Below are 21,137 nucleotides of genomic sequence, written 5' to 3' on the forward strand. Positions count from 1 at the left end.
GAAGGGAGCATCTGAGAGTGGTGGGTGCCTCGATGTGACAATCATAGATTTGCACCGATGGGGGGTGCTGGATGTGAGGTTTTGGGCGTGGCGGCAGGCGGGGATTGAGCGGTTTAGGGACCTGTTCATAGGGGGCAGCTTTTCAAAATTAGTTGACCTGGAGGAGGAATATGAGCTGCCCAGGGGGGATGGGTTTAGATTCTTACAGGTCTGGGATTTTGTGAGGGGGTAAGTGCCGTCCTTTTCCAGGTTGCCGCTCCCGGGGCTGCAGGAGAAGGTGCTGTTGGGGGAGAGGAGGGGAAGATGTCTGAAGTTTATAATGAATTGATAGACTGGGAGCGAGCCCCGATAGGAGATGTTAAGCAAAAATGGGAGGAGGCTGCTGGGTGGGGGGGAAGGGGGGGGGGTCGGAAAACCCGGATGTCCAGGGGGCAAGAGAGGCCGATGTCGTGATCTTTGCCTCTCTGATAGCCTGGAGGTGGATTTTACTGAGGTGGAGGGACTCGGAGCTGCCGAAAGAAGGTGTAGGTGAGAGACCTGGCGGAATTCCTGAGGTTGGAAAAGATTAAGTTCGTCTTGACAGGGTCAGTTGATGAGTTCGTCTGGAGGCAGAAGCCATTCATCAACATTTTAAGGGGGATTGCGGTGTCAGCAGCAGGGCGAGGGAGGGTGAGTAAGGGTGGAGGGGCTGCACAAATTTGTTTTTGCTCTTATTTGTGTTTGTTCTTTATATAAATGTCTTGATAAAAATATATTTTTTAAAGCCCATTTCCACCTGCATCACCTTATCCCACCCTTCTTCAGCTGTTCTGCTCCTGGAACATCCTCCATGCCCTTTTTATCCTCCCACAAGTCCCGAAAGACGTGCTGTTAGGTGAAGTGGACATTCTGAATTCTCCCTCAGTGTACCTGAAAAGGCACCAGAATGTGGCGACTAGGGGATTTTCACAGTAACAAGTCTACTTGTGACACTAATAAAGACTATTATTATGAGTTATGAGTTGAAGTTATCCAAAGATTGCTGCCCATGACCTAACTCGCACCAAAGCCCATTCGCTCCTCACACCCTTGTGCTTGCTGACCTACATTGGCTCCCAGGTAAACAACCCTTCAATTTTAAAGCTCTCCTTCCTTTCAAAGCCCTCAATGGCCTGGTCTCTCCCCATCTCGGTGGTCTTCTCTAGATCTACAACTCTAATTCTGCCCTCTTGCGCTTTGCTGATTTTAATTGCTCCACCATAGGTGCCAATAGTTGCCTATGCCCCAAGCTCTGGAAGTTCTTCTTAAACCTCTCCTCCTTTAGCAAAGTCACCATAGTCTCTGTTGATCATAGGCTGGTTTCCCCTTTGAGGGGGAGAGCTGATTGTTGGTGATTTAACCTGAGGATCACCACACCTCAGGCAAAGGACAAGGTTGAGAATAACCTCAGCCGGTTCGGAGATTGAATCCACACTGTTGACCTTGCTCTGCAGCACAAACTAGCTGTCCAGCCAACTGAGCTGAACCGGCCCCCTCTCCTCCTTTTTTAAGACACTTCTTAAAACCTAGCACTTTGACCAATCTTTTACTCATCTTCCAAATACCTCCCCGTGTGGCTTAGTGTTTTATAATGCTCCCTCTGAAACACCTTGGGATGTTTTATTATGTTAAAGGCTCTAAATAAAACAAGTTTGCTTGATGTTGTTGAAACCAGTAGCTTATTGCTGGAAACACGCTGACAATTAAAATCAAGAGATGACGGCGTTGGGCTGGGTTGGACAATTAAAATCATGTCCATTGTGTATTGCACAGTAAAACACTCATTGTTGTAAAACGAGGTATAAAACTCCTCTCTTTGTATAAGTCCGTCACAGGAGATTTGGTATGTATGCAGCTGAAATGACATAATTGAAAGTAGCCCTTCTGTGGTATTCCAAGGCAGCAGTGAACAAGAGCCGAGAGTGGGTGATTGTGTAAACGGAGGCAACTGGCCATTCAGCTATACCCCTGGGTAGTTTCATTTCTCAAATCAAAAACCCTGCAGAATTCATCTTTGATCTGCTGGTAGTGGACAGAATTTTCACACATTACCTGCAATCACTGAATATAATCTCTTCTGCGAGAATGGGGATGAGAAAATATCAGCCATGATTGAATGGCGGAGCAGACTCGATGGGACAAGTGGTCTAATTCTGCTCCTATGTCTTATGGTCTTATGGCCCAAAGTAATGTACATAGATCCCTGAAAGTTGCCACCCAGGTTGAGAGGGTTGTTAAGAAGGCGTACGGTACGTTAGCTTTTATTGGTAGAGGGATTGAGTTTCGGAGCCATGAGGTCATGTTGCAGCGGTACAAAACTCTGGTGCGGCCGCATTTGGAGTATTGCGTGCAATTCTGGTCGCTGCATTATAGGAAGGATGTGGAAGCATTGGAAAGGGTGCAGAGGAGATTTACTAGAATGTTGCCTGGTATGGAGGGAAGGTCTTATGAGGGCAGGCTGAGGGACTTGAGGCTGTTTTCGTTAGAGAGAAGAAGGTTAAGAGGTGACTTAATTGAGGCATACAAGATGATCAGAGGATTGGATAGGGCGGACAGTGAGAGCCTTTTTCCTCAGATGGTGATGTCTAGCACGAGGGGACATAGCTTTAAATTGAGGGGAGATAGATGTAAGACAGATGTCAGAGTTAGGTTCTTTACTCAGAGAGTAGTAAGGGCGTGGAATGCCCTGCCTGCAACAGTAGTGGACTCGCCAACACTAAGGGTAGTTAAATGGTCATTGGATAGACATATGGACGATAAGGGAATAGTGTAGATGGGCTTTAGAGTGGTTTCACAGGTCGGCGCAACATCGAGGGCCGAAGGGCCTGTACTGCGCTGTAATGTTCTATGTTCTATGTTCTATAGCTTGGAGTGATATGTCTACTCCTACAAGCTTTTCAATGATCTATCAGTCTTGCACACAAGACGGCGCATGGCCTTTATCAACAGAATTTGGCTCAATCATGAAGCTACATGTCTAGGAGCATCCCTCACTTGGCAGTTTTCACTGAGAGTCAAATTCAAAACAACGAGACACCATTGGAATAAATAAGCAACCATATGCTGAGTAAACATCCCAACTTCACCACAGCACCTTGCTCGGCTGCTGCTGAATTTACAAATGCAAGAGATCTCTAGATGTCCACCATTGATCTGCCACTGGGCACATGTTCCATAGGTGTTCCTCTTGTAGCCACTGATGGCAGAGCAGCATGCCATGTTCACCTGGTTTTTGGTTCAGCTACAACAAACGCCTTGGCAACACTGCCAGAAATGTGCAGGCAGCGACAGAAAACTACAGATGAGAGCTGAGTAAGGACCATTATCTAGAACCAAATGCAAAAAGCTGCACGGTAAAGAAACCACCATGAGTCTATGCAACCTCTGCAGCATCTCCGACAACTTGTCAAGTATAACCTGTGAGAAAGTATTAATACTGCTCCTTCAATTAATAAACATAGAATCACACAGCGCAGAAGAGGTCATTTGATCTATCGTGCCTATATCAGTTCTTTGAAGAGTTATTTACGTACCAACCCCTCACCCTCTCTTTCCCGGTAGCCCTGCATACTTTTCCTGTTCAAGGACACGCAGACGTTTGAATTCCGTTTCTGACCATTGTATTAAATCAGTTTCCACCATCTTTGCAAGCAGTTCATACTGGAAAGCAACAATTGTATACAAAAAGGAAATTCTCACCCTCTCCTATTTTTTTGGCCTGCCTTAAATCTATATCCTTTGATTTCTAACCCTTCTGCCACTGGAGAAATTTCTCCTTATTTACCCTGTGTAATTTTGACCTCTATTAAATTCCCCTTTAACTTTCTCTGCTTGAATGTGAACAATCCCTGCTTCTCCAGTCTCTCTACATAACTCAAGTTCAGCAACCTTGGTGCCGTTCCAATAAATCTCCTCCACATCATGCAAAACTATAATTGTGATACCAAAACATGATCCAGTCCCCCAAGAGCCCATCAAAAAGATGAAGTAGCTAACCTTGACAGTTGTGCCCATTCACATGCTGAGTGTACCCACGTGGGCAGAGGCACTGGAAGCTGCCCACTGTGTTCACACAGTGGTGGGAGCAGTTGCTGTTCTCACACTCATTCACATCTGCCAACAGAAGACAAACATAGTATTATCATAGAATCCCTTCAGTACAGAACGAGGCCATTCGGCCCATCAGGTCTGCACTGATCCTCAAGAAGAGCATCCTAAACTAGGCGCACACCCCCGCGCTATCACGGAAACCCCATAACCTAACCTACACATCTTTGGACTCTAGGGGGCAATTTAGCATGGCCAATCCACCTAATTTGCACATTGTTGGACTATGGGTATGCAATAAGAAGACACTCTCACAAGTCCTCATCACTATTCTTTTTAGATCAGGACAGCACGGTGGCGCAGTGGTTAGCACAGCCATCTCATGACGCCAAGGCCCCAGGTTTAATCCCGGCTCTAGGTCACTGTCCTTGTGGAGTTTGCACATTCTCCCCTTGTTTACGTGTGTTTCGCCCCCACAACCCAAAAGATGTGCGGGGTAGGTGGATTGGCCATGCTAAATTGCCCGTTAATTGGAAAAAATGAATTGGGTACTCTAAAAAAATTTTTAAATTAGTCTTATTAGATATTACATGTTTTGTTCCTTACAGTTGTGAGGAATGTTCACTAAGAATGGAACAACTTTAGCCACCCAGTGTTGGAGTGAAGAACTTCCAGGTACAGTCACTGTACAGTTAGACTGTGTGAACAGAGTAGGTAGGACATTATTACAGTATCTCAGTGAAGCAGGACTTCTGTCCATTGCCCTGCAACCATCCCAACCCTGGCCCATTTTCCTGGGTTGGCGATCATTTGCCATGCAGAGCGGTCAAGATTCTGCCACTGCACTGCAATAAAACCACACCTGTAGTGCCAGAAGACATAGTAGGAAATTTAAAAAGGAATGGAAAAGCAGAAAGAGAACATCAACATTCTTTTAGGCCTCTGCAAAGGTGTAAACCTGAAAGAAAGATGAACCTATTGGACCATTTTGAAAGGAGTGTAGTCCTTCACCAGGCCATCCTCTACCTCCACTCAGAGAAGCTTGGCCAACGATTGTGACCCTGTGCCTATCAGCACATTTTCCCAGGCAGTCAGGTCCAATCTGCCCCCCCCCCCCCCTCCTGCCTCGGGCTCTGCTGCTAGCATTTAAAAATGGCAACTGGGTGGTCAGCAGCAGCCCCAGTGAGGGTCCATGTCGGGAATCAAAATGGAACTTGGGATGAGAAGGAAGTGATAAATCTTCCAGCATGATTTTTCCCCTTGTTCCAACACTATCCAACTTGATTTAAGAACATCCCATTTCTAAAAGCTTCTGCGCTTCTCTTTACAACATATAACTGAACTGAGACCTATAATTGCATCGGTACAATGTAATGTCATGATAAAAATTAGTTAATTTCCAAATCATAAAACAGAACCAGTATGCACTGGTGCTAGAATTGGATCTTTTGTTTGTATCCTGTGAACAGTAAAAGTGAAGGAATAACTTTTTAAAACTCAGGCTCACATTGAATTGTTTCAAAGACCAAAAACATCACAGATCTTGGGCCAAACAGGCGCTGGAATGTGGCGACTAGGGGCTTTTCACAGTAACTTCATTGCAGTGTTAATGTAAACCTACTTGTGACAATAAAAGATTATATTATTATTATTAAACTGTGTTTGGAGTCTTTACTACACACTCCTAGTACAGTATCTGCCACTCATTACTTTAGAGTACCTCTGAGTCTCTGTCAATTGCCATGGCATTTTGAACAACCCAACTGATGCAGATCAACAGTTGAGCTTTCATTTATCTCTTTAACACTGCTTATAGCTGAATTACATTTCCTATAATCTGAAAGACATTCCTCTGCATTTTGAGCGCTAATATTGCACATCTGGGCATTGTGGGGGAGGTGTTTAATGTGAAAACACATTGTGCTTGATAGCTACTTTTTCTGCCCAAGTTTGGTTGTGGCATAATTGAAGGAGGTCAGTCTAGCAACACCAAGACTTCTGTCTGAAATGCCTTTATCTCTACTTATCTGGAAGCCTGCATAATGTAGACACACCACACAAAAGCACGCTCTAATTAACTTCCTTATTTGTGGCTCACTGCTGTGCACACATCCAGAATACCCCGTACATGGCACCACTGCCTTTACATAATTGACATCCCCGTCCCCTTTTATAAAATATGATCCTAGGCCAGAGAATATTGGTTGGCACCAACGGCAGTCCAGATGGGCACAGGCCAGCTCCAAATGCTCCAGGCTTATTTCTCCCCTCGGAAGCTGGTTCTAAATACTCCATGTGAAAATGAAATGAAATTAAAATCGCTTATTGTCACAAGTAGGCTTCAAATGAAGTTACTGTGAAAAGCCCCTAGTCGCCACATTCCAGCGCCAGTTCGGGGAGGCTGGTACGGGAATTGAACCATGTTGCTGGCCTGCCTTGTTCTGCTTTCAAAGCCAGCAATTTAGCCCTGTGCTATACCAGCCCCTGCTATGTCACCAACCACTGTCTTGTGGGGCAAAGCATCAATTTTCTCAGAATTTGTTGCATTCTCCACAATGCCAGGATGTCTCTGGTGTAGTGATCAGACATTAATGATCAGTAATCCGACGATACACACAGCCACAGTAGGGGAGTGGCGAATGTCTGGTGTTGGTGGGTTGGTTGGTGGTAAGGAAGGGTAGGATTATTGCCAGTGGTATTGTGGTGATACACCACTGTACTTCCCTAGCATTGTACATAGTTATATAATAGTTGTGTGTAACGTGGCCCTGTAATCCTGTGTATGGTACTGTGTATTGTACTGTAGCTCTGTAGAGGTTCGGTCACCTGTATGTAACCTGACCTGGCCACGGAGAGCTCCGCCTTAGCCACTCCCCCGGGAGTTAAGTATAAGACCCAACTTCTGAGACCGGACCCATTTTGTCTGGGGTCGTCTGTGTCGGGTAAGCTTCCTATGTAGTGTATTAAAGCCTTAGTTAAAGTCTCACATGTCTTTGTGGTTCTTGACGCTTAGTGCATCAGGTATAAAACAGAGAGAATAGCAAAAGGATGGTGTTCTTTTAATTATACCAGCTATTTATTAGATCCTGACTGGAACTGTCCTGTCCTCACGTTGGCTGTTCTCATCCCCAACTCTCCTCAGGTGCTGGCTAAATCATACCTTACATTTACTCGTACGGGGAAAGAAAGAAGATGTTCAGATCAGGACGCTCACCAATACAAGTGTGTGCAGCCAGCTCTTCTATTTTTATACATCTTTTTATTCTCCACATTTTCATCAAACAAACAATAAAAGAACAAAGCAACAATCCCGAGAAACTGCCCCATCAATATACAGTCTGATGCATCAATTCATACATTCCAAAAATAGGTTAACAACAAACCCAACCTCCCTCCCCCGCCTAGTGTTTCATGGCAACATGTTCCCGAAAGTGCATGATAAACAATCCCCATGAATTGTAGAACCCCTCCTAACCAGCCCCCCCCCCCCCCCCCCCCCCCACCCCCCGATCCCCTTCAGCACAAATTTCACCATCTCCACGGTAAAAATTTCAATAGATCCCCCAGCCATGCTGAGGCACAGGGTGGAGATGCTGACCTCCACCCCAGCAGGACCCGTCTGCGAGCGATCAACGAGGCGAAGGCTAAAACATCTGACCCCGCACCCATCTACAGCTTAGGCTGGTCCAACATCCCAAAAATGGACTCTAGGGGACCCGGTTCCAAGTACACATGCAGAATCCCTGAGATGTTGCGAAATAATTCCCTCCACTATCTCTCCAACTTCGGGCAGGACCAAATCATATGTACATGGTTTGCGGGGCCCCTCCCACACTGCTCACAGATGTCTTCCACCCCTCTCAAAGAGTCGGCTCATCCTCGCTTTCGTGAGGTGTGCCCTTTACACGATATTCAGCTGTATCAGCCCCAACCTCGCGCATGAGGTGGAGGCGTTCACCCTTCGCAGCACCTCACTTCCATTACCTCCCTCTACTCTCCTTCCCATTTGACCTTAATCCCTTTGATGGACATTCTGTCCTCCTCCAGGATCTTCCCGTAAATCACTGACACTGCTCCCTTTCTCCAACTCTCCTGTCAACTGTACCTCTTCCGACAATGAGGAGGCTGGACCTATCGGGAAGCTCGTAAACTCCTTTCTTACAAAGTCTTTGAACTGCAGGTACCTAAATCCCCCCCCAGGAACAGGTCTTTTATTACCTTGATCCCTCTCTCCTCCCATCTCTGAAATCACCCATCTCCAAAATCCCTGGCATAAACCTATGATTCTCCCCAATCAGCATCCCCCATGTGCAGCCAGCACTTCAAAGCTGTCTTTCAGAAATGGAAAATTAATGCAACACTAGACTATTGCATAGAAGGCAAAACAGCATGTCCAGACTTAATTACAAATATAATCATGCAGCGAAATAGAAAAAGATCACCAAGTTTCTTTTCAGCCCAGTGCTTGATTTTAAAAAAATATTCAAAGAGAATTAAATCTCTGCCAAGGCACTAGTCTTTTGAATGAATGAATCATGTTTATCTTTTCTCAATGTTGTTCGCATGTGCTCTTCTTCAGTTTGAATGTGATCACACCAAAGCTAAAAACTAACTGCCAGAGCTCTAATATTCTTCAGGCGCATAAATTTCCTTTGAAGCAGATGGGCAGTCAAGATGGGAACAGATTTTACAGTTTGAAAGACAAATTGGTAATGCACATTAATAGGCTGTGTTTCACACCTAACATCAATGGGAAATCACAGCTCTGTCTGTGCAAGTATTAACATTTCAAACATGCCATTCCAGCTGCCAGAGTAACTTCATCCTAATTTGATTTCCAAATTGGCATTGCTCCATCACTAGCAGGCTAATCAGTTCTTGTCATCTATTTGAGATAGAGTGAAAATAAAACAGCCTCTATTTTGTTCATGAAACAAGAAAACCCAGATTAAACAAGGGTACTGGCCGAGAATTTCCTCAGTATCCAACTCCACTACCATAATCTTCCCAGAAGTGCAGTGGAAATTCCCATTTACGCCGCACTTGTGGTGAACCTATGACAATGGAGCGAGGCCAGCTCTGAAAAAACATCTGGGCCAGAGGTTCCTATTTGTCACAGTGCGAACAATTAAGACTGGTTTTGCCATTCCCAAGAGTGAGAGATTTTTATCTTTCACCAGGCCAAATCCTGACTCCATCGACACCTTTAGAAAGTATATATTTCACCATTGTTCCACACAAAAAAAATGATGACACATTCTGATATTTAAGGAGGCTAAATTGGATAGTCTCCATAAACAGGCATTGGGACCACACTGAGCGATTAATTGATTGAAATTCTGGCAGGGTTCCAGTTCCACGTTGCCTGTTTCTTCTAGTGGTTTGTGTGTGCAGTCAGCGCTAATCATGCTGTTCTTTGCCTGCACAGCATGACCAGGATCCCACAATCAGAATTTCACTGCAGCATTTAAGGCTGCTTAAAAAGCAGCATGCCCTTCTTAAAGGGGAGGTGTATTGCGACCGCAGCAGGCCATGGCAGTGGTGCAGGAATCTGTTCCTGGGAAACAGAAAGGAGTGGAGCAACATCAGAAGGCATGGGACCCAGGTTTTTCAGTCGCTGCACTGGCCCTTCAGACACACGTATAAAGATCAGTGGGAGCAGATAACCATGGAGATCAAAGCCAGGAGGCTCGCCACAAGAAGTTCAATGACTTCGCAGGAGTGGTCAGGGCCAGTGAATGAATTTTCAAAAGCGATATCCACCCATCTGCATTGCTGACCTCAGGCATTGGTTAATGCGCTCACATATCAAGAATCCCTATCAAAGGCTCATATGCTTCACCTCACTCTCATGTATTTAACCTTCCATGTACATTTCACACCTTGTACATACCACACTACCAGCTACTCAAACATAACAGCCATATCACCCAAGCAGATTGTAACACACTTGCTGACCCCTTCCCTCTCTCTTGTACGACAGAGTGTCACACAATTGGAGGTAGCAGGAGCCAACCAGAGGGTCGCAGGGGTGCCTACATGTCCCAATCCCAATGGATGAGACAGTGCTCTGTGGCAGGGCTAACACCGTCGAAGATGATGGTTTCTTCATACCTAATATTCTTTGTCACGTTCCAGTTCACCCTCATTTCACACTCTGCTAATTTGCAAGATGAGCATGCATGCACCTCTTCCTCTCCTTCCCCGCCAACCCCCACCACTCTTGTCATCACAATCTTAGATTTGTAGCTTTCATGTTTTGTGTGTTGATAGGTCTGTCAGAAAGTCAAGGAGCATGGAGGAGATCAGCATCAACTCATTGGGCTCTGCATGGAGCTTGGAACCCCCGTTTTGCAGCATGAAAGTTGTGGCCAACTCTGTTCACACACTTGTGGGTCCAACCATGTGACAGCATCTGATCGCAATGTTGTAACTTCCAGTGCAACACAAGCAGCAGTCACCTGATGTCTGAATGCTGCATTGGAAGCTCAAACCGATGCCATGATGGCTGTGGATTACAGTGTTCAAAAGGGGCTTGCAGGGTGTCACCTCAATGCAGCAATCGGTACCCGAACAGAGTAACTGAGGGAAGATAAGGTGTGGAATGGCTGTTGAATTGGGTTTGGAGTTACTGGCATCGCAGCTCAGCCAGAAAGGAGCTGTCTAGATTATCTCCTCCCTTCCTCCTCCTCATGCCCCTGGTTCTCAGCTGCACTTGTAAAGCTGGTGACAAGGGTTGTCCTTTCATGATGCGAAGATTATGCAGCATACTACCTAAAAACTTGACAGGTACTTCATCAAGTACTGCACGACACCTTGAGAGTGCTCCAGACAGCCAAAGCATTGTTCCAGCATGTCCATGATCTGTCCTGTCATATTTTTGTGGCAGTGTGACTTTCAGTCAACACATGCAGACCACTAATGTGTGGGTTGTGCTTTCCAGTCATGAAATAAGGAAGAGAATAAGTTGCCATTGGCAGGAGAATTGTTCCATGAACAACATGGGCTGATACGACCTCCTGCTGAGACCCATAGAAAAGTTACTGATGTGCCATCAATTATAACAAAGACGAGATGTGGAACAAAACTGTGGCTTTAATAAGCTAAACGAGAACCTGCTGGCAACTGATCCCAAACTGGGGCAGGGCCAGAGGTTGGCCACCTTCATACAGAGCCTGAGGGGAGGAGCCACAGGCAGAGCCAGCAGAGACAACAAACAATATATACAATACAGTAACAGTGGTTTACCACAATATATATAATACAGTAACAGTGGTTTACCACATTCACCCCCTGTTAAAAAAAAGTGTCCGGCGGGGGTGAAGTGGACTTAAAGATCGAGTCTGTCGGGGGCTTTGACCTCCCGCCGTGAACGCCTCTGTCTTGGCTGTGTTGTGGGCACTGGTGTCGGGACCTGCGTGTCCGGAAACGTGTCGTCTTCTTCTTCGTCCAGTAGTTGAGTCGGTGGAGAGGGAAACGGTGTGGGGGCGGGGGTGGTGGCGATGGTCGCTGGGGGGCCTGCGGGTGCCAAATTCCGAAGTAGCCAAGTAGCGGTGGAGGGAGACGATGTAGGGTTGGGGTTGGTGGTGATGGTCACTGGGGCACCTGCGGGTGCCAAATCCCTAGGGAGTCTGTGTCCTGCTGCCCGTCATGGTGTGCCACGTAGGCATATTGTGGGTTGGCATGGAGGAGAAGGGCCCTTTCGATCAGGAGATCCGATTTATGACTCCTCGCATGCTTCCGGAGGAGGATGGGCTCTGGGACTGTCAGCCAGAATGGGAGCAAAACCCCTGAGGTGGACTTCCTGGGGAAGACAAACATTTGTTCGTGAGGGGTCTCATTGGTGGCAGTGCACAGGAGCGACCGGATGGAGTGGAGCGCATCGGGAAGGACCTCCTGCCAGCGGGACACTGGGAGACTTCTAGACAGTAGGGCAAAAGGGCGGCCTTCCAGACCGTCGCGTTCTCCCTCTCCACTTGCCCGTTTCCCCGGGGGTTGTAGCTGGTAGTCCTGCTCGAAGCGATGCCCTTGCTAAGCAGGAACTGACACAACTCGTCGCTCATGAAAGAGGAACCCCGATCGCTATGGATGTACGTGGTGAAACCGAATAAGGTGAAGAGACTGTGCAGGGCCTTGATGACAGTGGCAGAGGTCATGTCAGGGCATGGGATGGCAAAACGGAAACGTGAGTACTTGTCAACAACGTTGAGGAAGTACACGTTACGGTCAGTGGAGGGGAGGGGCCCTTTGAAGTCGATGCTGAGGCACTCAGAGGGGAGGGAAGCCTTTACCAGGTGCGCTCTGTCTGGCTGATAGAAGTGCGGTTTGCACTGCGCGCAGACCTGGCAGTCCCTGGTCATGGTCCTGACCTCCTCGATGGAGTAAGGCAGGTTGTGGGCCTTGACGAAATGAAAAAAACGGTTGACCCCCGGGTGACAGAGGTCATTGTGGAGGGCCAGTAGTCGGTCTACTTGTGCGCTGGCATATGTACTGTGGGATACGGCATCTGGGGGCTCATAGAACTTCCCAGGTCGATACAAGATATCGTAATTGTAGGTGAAGAGTTCGATCCTCCACCAGAGCATCATGTCATTCTTGATCTTGCCCCGCTGTGTATTATTAAACATGAAGGTAGCCGACCGTTGGTCAGTGAGGAGAGTGAATGGCCTGCTGGCCAGGTAATGCCTCCAATGTCGGAGGTCTGGAGCGTACGGGAGTAGAAAGCCACGGGCCTGCCCACCTGGTTGAGGGTAGCGGCCAGGGCAAAGTCAGATGCATTGCTCTCCACCTGGAACGGGATGGACCCGTCTGCTGCGTGCATTGCGGCTTTGGCAATATGTGCCTTGATGCAGTTGAAGGCCAGGTAGGCCTCAGCCGTCAGGGGAAAAATGGTAGATTTAATGAGTGGGCGGGCCTTGTCCGCATAATTGGGGACCCACTGGGCATAATAGGAGAAGAACCCCAGGCATCTCTTCAGGGCCTTGGGGCAGTGGGGGAGGGGATGTTCCAGGAGGGGGTGCATGCGGTCGGGGTCGGGCTCTAGGACTCCGTTTTCCACCACGTAGCCAAGGATGGCTAGGCGGGTTGTGCGTAAAACGCAGTTCTCCTTATTATATGTGAGGTTAAGGAGCTTAGCTGTGTGGAGGAATGTCGGAGCTTAGCGTCATGGTCCTGCTGGTCATGGCCGCAGATGGTGACATTATCCAGATACGGGAATGTGGTCCGCTGCCCGTACTGGTAAACCATCACTCCATCACCCGTTGGAAGACCGAGACCCCATTGGTGACACCGAAGGGGACCCTGAGGAAGTGGTAGAGGCGGCCGTCTGCCTTGAAGGCAGTGTATTGGCGGTCCTCCGGGGGATAGGGAGCTGGTGATACACGGACTTCAAGTCAACAGTGGAGAAAACTCGATACTGCACAATCTGATTGACCATATCAGATATGCGGGGGAGGAGGTACGCATCGAGTTGCATGTACCGGTTGATCGTCTGACTGTAGTCGATGACCATCCGGTGCTTCTCCCCAGTCTTGGTGACCACCACTTGGGCTCTCCAGGGGCTGGCCTGGCCTCTATAATCTCTTCCTGCAGGAGTCGCTGGACCTCTGACCTGATAAAGGCCTTGACCCGGGCACTGTATCGTCTGCTCCTAGTGGCGACGGCTGACAGTCCGGGGTGAGGTTAGCAAAGAGCGAGGCTGGAGCTACCTTAAGGGTCGCGAGGCTACAGACAGTGAGGGGGGGGCACAAAACTTCAAGGAAAGGCTTCGGAGGTGGCACTGGATATCAAGACCCAGTAATAGGGCAGCGCAGAGATGAGGGAGGACGTAGAGCTTGAAATTAGCGAACTCTACGCCCTGTACTGAAAGGGTTGCGACACGAGACTCCGGATCTCCACGGAATGTGATCCGGAAGCCAGGGAGATTTTCTGGGTCGCAGGTGAAATTGGGAGGGAGCAGCGCCTTACCGCATCTGGGTGGATGAAGCTGTCAGTGCTCCCGGAGTCGAAGAGGCAGGTCATCTCGTGCCCGTTGATCCGGACGGCCATCATAGATTTAGTGAGGTGATGAGGTCGAGACTGGTCGAGGGTAATGGAGGCGAGCTTTGGAAGGTGGGAGGGCTGGTCGAGAGTAGTGAAAGCTGGCGTACAACTGGGTGAGCAGGGGTTCCGGGAGGCGGCGGGGTGATTCCAAGATGGCGGTCCCCACGGGTCGCACATGGCGGGTGACGTCGAAGATGGCGGCCCCCACGGGTCGCACGCGGCGGGTGGCGTGGAAGATGGCGGCCCCCACGTGCGGATGACGTGGTAGATGGGCTCAGTCCCGACAGGCAACACACAGCGCTGCTGCTGCTAGGGTCTGGAAACTTTAGGAACCGGTCGGGCCTGGCAGACTTTGACGAAGTGGCCCTTCTTTCCGCACCCGTTGCAGATCGCGCTCGTGCTCGGCAGCGTTGTCTGGGGTGCTTATCCTGGCCACAGAAGTAGCATCACGGGCCTCCGGAGTTGGCGGATTGATGCGCAGCACAGGCTTGCGACGCACCCGGGTCGGGTGATGGCGGCTGCCACGACGTCTCCGAGGATGCCGCGTGGTCGGAGCTGAAAGCATCCATGTTATAGAAGGCCACTTCCAGCGGATTTGAGAGCTGCACTGTCTCTTGGAGGCCGCGTGTACCCCCTTCTAGCAGGCGCTGGCGGATGTAGTTAGATTTTATGCCAGCGACAAAGGCGTCCCGGATCAGCAGCTCCGTGTGCTGGACAACCGATACCGCCTGACAACTACAGTTCCGGCCGAGTACCCGCAAGGCGCGCAGGAATTGGCCTGTGATTCTACGGGCGGTTGACGCCTCGTGGCAAGGAGATGCTTAGCGTACACTGATGTGCCATCAATTATACAAAGATGAGTTGTGGAACGAAACTGTGGTTTTAATGAGCTAAAGGAGAACCTGCTGGCAACTGATCCCGAACTGGGGCAGGGCCAGAGGTCGGCCACCTTTATACAGAGCCTGAGGGGAGGAGCCAGCAGAGACAACAAACAATATATACAATACAGTAACAGTGGTTTACCACAATATATACAATACAGTAACAGTGGTTTACCACAATATATACAATACAGTAACAGTGGTTTACCACAATATATATTATACAGTAACAGTGGTTTACCATATTCACCCCCTGTTAAAAAAAAGGAGTCCGGCGGGGGTGAAGTGGACTTAAAGATCAAGTCTGTCGGGGGCTTTGACCTTCCGCCGTGAACGCCTCTGTCTTGGCTGTGTTGTGGGCACTGGTGTCGAGACCTGCGTGTCCGGAAACGTGTCGTCTTCTTCTTCGTCCAGTAGTTGAGTCGGGGGAGAGGGAAACGGTGTGGGGGCGGGGGTGGTGGCGATGGTCACTGGGGAACCTGCGGGTGCCAAATCCCGAAGGGAGACTGTGTCCTGGCGCCCGTCATGGTGTGCCACGTATGCATATTGTGGGTTGGCATGGAGGAGAAGAACCCTTTCGATCAGGGGATCCGATTTATGACTCCTCGCATGCTTCCGGAGGAGGACGGGCCCTGGGACTGTCAGCCAGGACGGAAGCGAGTCCCCTGAGGAGGACTTCCTGGGGAAGACAAACATTAGTTCGTGAGGGGTCTCATTGGTGGCAGTGCACAGGAGCGACCGGATAGAGTGGAGCGCATCGGGAACAACCTCCTGCCAGCGGGAGACTTCTCGACCGTAGGGCAAGAAGGACGGCTTCCAGGCATCTGCCCGTTTCCCCGGGGGTTGTAGCTGGTAGTCCTGCTTGAGGAGATGCCCTTGCTAAGCAGGAACTGACGCAACTCGTCACTTCTGAAAGAGGAAATGATCGCTATGGATGTAGGTGGGGAAACCGAATAAGATGAAGAGACTGTGCAGGGCCTTGATGACAGTGGCAGAGGTCATGTCAGGGCATGGGATGGCGAAAGGGAAACGTGAGTACTCATCAACGATGTTGAGGAAGTACACGTTGCGGTCAGTGGAGGGGAGGGGCCCTTTGAAGTCGATGCTAAGGCACTCAGAGGGGAGGGAAGCCTTTACCAGGTGAGCTCTGTCTGGCTGATAGAAGTGTGGTTTGCACTCCGCGCAGACCTGGCAGTCCCTGGTCATGGTCCTGACCTCCTCGATGGAGTAAGGCAAGTTGCGGGCCTTGACGAAATGAAAAAATCGGTTGACCCCCGGGTGACAGAGGTCATTGTGGTGAGCCGAAGTCGGTCTACTTGTGCGCTGGCACATGTACCGCGGGATGGGGCATCTGGGGGCTCATTGAGCTTCCCAGGTCGGTACAAGATATCGTAATTGTAGGTGGAGAGTTCAATCCTCCACCTCAGGATCTTGTCATTCTTGATCTTGCCCCGCTGCGTGTTATTAAACATGAAGGCAACCGACAGTTGGTCAGTGAGGAGAGTGAAGCGCCTGCCAGCCAGGTAATGCCTCCAATGTCGTACAGCTTCCACAATGGCTTGGGCTTCCTTTTCCTCAGAGGAGTGTCGAATTTCGGAGGCTTGGAGGGTACGGGAGAAGAAAGCCACGGGCCTACCCGCCTGGTTGAGGGTAGCGGCCAGTGCAAAGTCAGACGGAACGCGTCTGAGATGAGAGATGGTGCAAGAGGGAGGGATTCAAATTCCTGGGACATTGGAACCGGTTTTGGGGGAGGTGGGACCAGTACAAACTGGACGGTCTGCGCCTGGGCAGGACTGGAACCGATGTCCTAGGGGGGGTGTTTGCTAGAGCTGTTGGGGAGAGTTTAAACTAATGTGGCAGGGGGGTGGGAACCGATGCAGGAAGTTGGAAGGTAGTAAAACAGGGACAGAAATAAAAGGCAGGAAGGGGGAAAGTGTAAGGCAGAGAAGCCATAGTCAAAAATCAAAAAGGGCGACAGTACAAGGTACAGTGACTGAGGGGAGCTCAGTGAATAGGACCAGGAATACTAAAAGAAATAAAACGGGAAGTGAAAACATTAATGGTAAGCGACGTGGCAGGTTGCTACATGAAGATATGGGTTGAACGACAAGGAAAATTAGGAGAAAGGTTAAGAGGAAATATAACTTAGGAGAGGTTACTGATCGAGGTGTTAAGATTCAGAACAGAGGTAAAAAAGCCAACATAAGTGTACTTTACCTGAATGCTCGTAGTATTCGGAATAAGGTAAATGAGTTGATGGCGCAAATCATCGTGAATGACTATGATTTAGTGGCCATTACTGAAACATGGTTAAAGGATGGTCACGACTGGGAGTTAAATATCCGAGGGTATCAAACTTTTCGGAAGGACAGAGTGGATGGTAAGGGAGGTGGTGTAGCTCTGTTATTTAAGAATGACATCCGGGCAACAGTAAGGGATGACATCGGTGCTATGGAGGATAAGGTTAAATCCATTTGGGTGGAAATCAGGAATAGTAAGGCGAAAAAGTCACTGATAGGAGTAATCTGTAGGCCACCAAATAGTAACATTATGGTGGGACAGGCAATAAACAAAGAAATAACTGATGCATGTAGAAATGGTACAGCAGTTATCATGGGGGATTTTAATCTACATGTTGATTGGTTTAACCAGGTCGGTCAAGGGAGCCTTGAGGAGGAGTTTATAGAATGTATCCGCGATAGTTTCCTCGAACAGCATGTAATGGAACCTACGAGGGAACAAGCGGTCCTAGATCTTGTCCTGTGTAATGAGACAGGATTGATTCAGGATCTCATAGTTAGGGATCCTCTCGGAAGGAGCGATCACAATATGGTGGAATTTAAAATACAGATGGAGGGTGAGAAGGTAAAATCAAGCACTAGTGTTTTGTGCTTAAACAAAGGAGATTACAATGGGATGAGAGAAGAACTAGCTAAGGTAGACTGGGAGCAAAGACTTTATAGTGAAACAGTTGAGGAACAGTGGAGAACCTTCCAAGTGATTTTTCACAGTGCTCAGCAAAGGTTTATACCAACAAAAAGGAAGGACGGTAAAAAGAGGGAAAATCGACCATGGATATCTAAGGAAATAAGGGAGAGTATCAAATTGAAGGAAAAAACATACAAAGTAGCAAAGATCAGTGGGAGACTAGAGGACTGGGAAATCTTTAGGGGGCAACAGAAAGCTACTAAAAAAGCTATAAAGAAGAGTAAGATAGATTATGAGAGTAAACTTGCTCAGAATATAAAAACAGATAGTATAAGGTTCTACAAATACATAAAACAAAAAAGAGTGTCTAAGGTAAATATTGGTCCTTTAGAGGATGAGAAGGGAGATGTAATAATGGGAGGTGAGGAAATGGCTGAGGAACTGAACAGGTTTTTTGGGTCGGTCTTCACAGTGGAAGACACAAATAACATGCCAGTGACTGATGGAAATGAGGCTATGACAGGTGAGGACCTTGAGAGGATTGTTATCACCAAGGAGGTAGTGATGGGCAAGCTAATGGGGCTAAAGGTAGACAAGTCTCCTGGACCTGATGGAATGCATCCCAGAGTGCTAAAAGAGATGGCTAGGGAAATTGCAAATGCACTAGTGATAATTTACCAAAATTCACTGGACTCTGGGGTGGTCCCAGCAGATTGGAAATGAGCAAACGTGACACCACTGTTTAAAAAAGGATGTAGGCAGAAAGCGGGTAATTATAGGCCAGTGAGCTTAACTTCGGTAGTAGGGAAGATGCTGGAATCTATCATCAAGGAAGAAATAGCTAGGCATCTGGATGGAAATTGTCCCATTGGGCAGACACAGCATGGGTTCATAAAGGGCAGGTCATGCCTAACTAATTTAGTGGAATTTTTTGAGGACATTAACAGTGCGGTAGATAACGGGGAGCCAATGGATGTGGTATATCTGGATTTCCAGGAAGTCTTTGACAAGGTGCCACACAAAAGGTTGCTGCATAAGATAAAGATGCATGGCATTAAGGGGAAAGTAGTAGCATGGATAGAGCATTGGTTAATTAATAGAAAGTAAAGAGTGGGGATTAATGGGTGTTTCTCTGGTTGGCAATCAGTAGCTAGTGGTGTCCCTCAGGGATCAGTGATGGGCCCACAACTGTTCACAATTTACATAGATGATTTGGAGTTGGTGACCAAGGGCAATGTGTCCAAGTTTGCAGACAACACTAAGATAAGTGGTAAAGCAAAAAGTGCAGAGGATACTGGAAGTCTGCAGAGGGATTTGGATAGGCTAAGTGAATGGGCTAGGGTCTGGCAGATCGAATACAATGTTGACAAATGTGAGGTTATCCATTTTGGTAGGAATAACAGCAAAAGGGATTATTATTTAAATGATAAAATATTAAAACATGCTGCTGTGCAGAGAGACCTGGGTCTGCTAGTGCATGAGTTGCAAAAAGTTGGTTTACAGGTGCAACAGGTGATTAAGAAGGCAAATGGAATTTTGTCCTTCATTGCTAGAGGGATGGAGTTTAAGACTAGGGAGGTTATGCTGCAATTGTATAAGGTGTTAGTGAGGCCACACCTGGAGTATTGTGTTCAGTTCTGGTCTCCTTACTTGAGAAAAGACGTACTGGCATTGGAGGGTGTGCAGAGGAGATTCACTAGGTTAATCCCAGAGCTGAAGGGGTTGGATTACGAGGAGAGGTTGAGTAGACTGGGATTGTACTCGTTGGAATTTAGAAGGATGAGGGGGGATCTTATAGAAACATATAAGATTATGAAGGGAATAGACAGGATAGATGCGGGCAGGTTGTTTCCACTGGCGGGTGAAAGCAGAACTCGGGGGCATAGCCTCAAAATAAGGGGAAGTAGATTTAGGACTGAGTTTAGGAGGACCTTCTTCACCCAAAGGGGTGTGAATCTATGGAATTCCTTGCCCAGTGAAGCAGTAGAGGCTCCTTCATTAAATGTTTTTAAGCTAAAGATAGATAGTTTTTTGAAGAATAAAGGGATTAAGGGTTATGGTGTTCGGGCCGGAAAGTGGAGCTGAGTCCACAAAAGATCAGCCATGATCTCATTGAATGGTGGAGCAGGCTGGAGGGGCCAGATGGCCTACTCCTGCTCCTAGTTCTTATGTTCTTATGATCTTATGTTCTCCACCTGGAACTGGATGGACCCGTCTACTGCGTGCATTGCGGCTTTGGCAATATCTGCCTTGATGCAGTAGAAGTTCCAGGAGGGGGCGCATGTGGTCGGGGTCGGGCCCTAGGTTCCAGTTTTCCACCACATAGCCAAGGATGGCTTGGCGGGTTGTGCGGAAAATGCATTTCTCCTTATTATATGTGAGGTTAAGGAGATCAGCGGTGTGGAGGAAATGTCAGAGGTTAGCGTCATGGTCCTGCTGGTCATGGCCGCAGATGGTGACATTATCCAGATACGGGAACGTGGCCCGCAGCCCGTACTGGTAAACCATTCGGTCCATCACTCGTTGGAAGACCGAGACCCCATTGGTGACGCCGAAGGGGACCCTGAGGAAGTGGCAGAGACGGACATCTGCCTCGAAGGCAGGGTATTGACGGTCCTCCAGGCGGATAGGGAGCTGGTGGTACGCAGACTTCAAGTCAATAATGGAGAAGACTCGATACTGCGCAATCTGATTGACCATATCAGATATGCGGGGAAGGGGTTACGCATCGAGCTGCGTGTACCGGTTGATCGTCTGACTGTAGTCGATGACCATCCGGTGCTTCTCCCCAGTCTTGGTGACCACCACTTGGGCTCTCCAGGGGCTGGTACTGGCCTCTATGTTCCCTTCCCGGAAGAGTCGCTGGACCTCTGACCTGATAAAGGCCTTGTCCCGGGCACTGTATCGTCTGCTCCTAGTGGCGACAGGCTTACAGTCCGGGGTGAAGTTAGCGAAGAGCGAGGGTGGAGCGACCTTAAGGGTTGCGAGGCTACAGACAGTGAGGGGGGTGCAGGGGTCCACCGAACATCAAGGTAAGGCTTCGGAGGTGGCACTGAAAAGCAAGACCCAGTAATAGGGCAGCGCAGAGATGAGGGAGGATGTAGAGCTTGAAATTAGCGTACTCTACGCCCTGTACTGAAAGGGTTGCGACACAGTACCCCCGGATCTCCACGGAATGTGATCTGGAAGCCAGGGAGATTTTCTGGGTCACGGGTAAAATTG

At 48.4% G+C, this 21,137-nt stretch overlaps 1 protein-coding gene across 3 annotated transcripts in view; it reads right to left on the reverse strand.

The window, feature by feature from the left end:
* Positions 1–21,137, reverse strand: part of LOC140431033 (von Willebrand factor C and EGF domain-containing protein-like) — a 633,994-nt gene that overhangs the window by 232,355 nt on the left and 380,502 nt on the right. For all 3 annotated transcript variants that reach the window (XM_072518932.1, XM_072518933.1, XM_072518934.1), the window contains exon 12: positions 4,015–4,131. In XM_072518932.1, the coding sequence (XP_072375033.1) occupies positions 4,015–4,131 (117 nt within the window). The remainder of the gene's footprint in view (positions 1–4,014; positions 4,132–21,137) is intronic.

The sequence above is a fragment of the Scyliorhinus torazame genome, chromosome 10, assembly GCF_047496885.1.
Source record: "Scyliorhinus torazame isolate Kashiwa2021f chromosome 10, sScyTor2.1, whole genome shotgun sequence".
In the NCBI taxonomy this organism is placed as follows: Eukaryota; Metazoa; Chordata; class Chondrichthyes; order Carcharhiniformes; family Scyliorhinidae; genus Scyliorhinus; species Scyliorhinus torazame.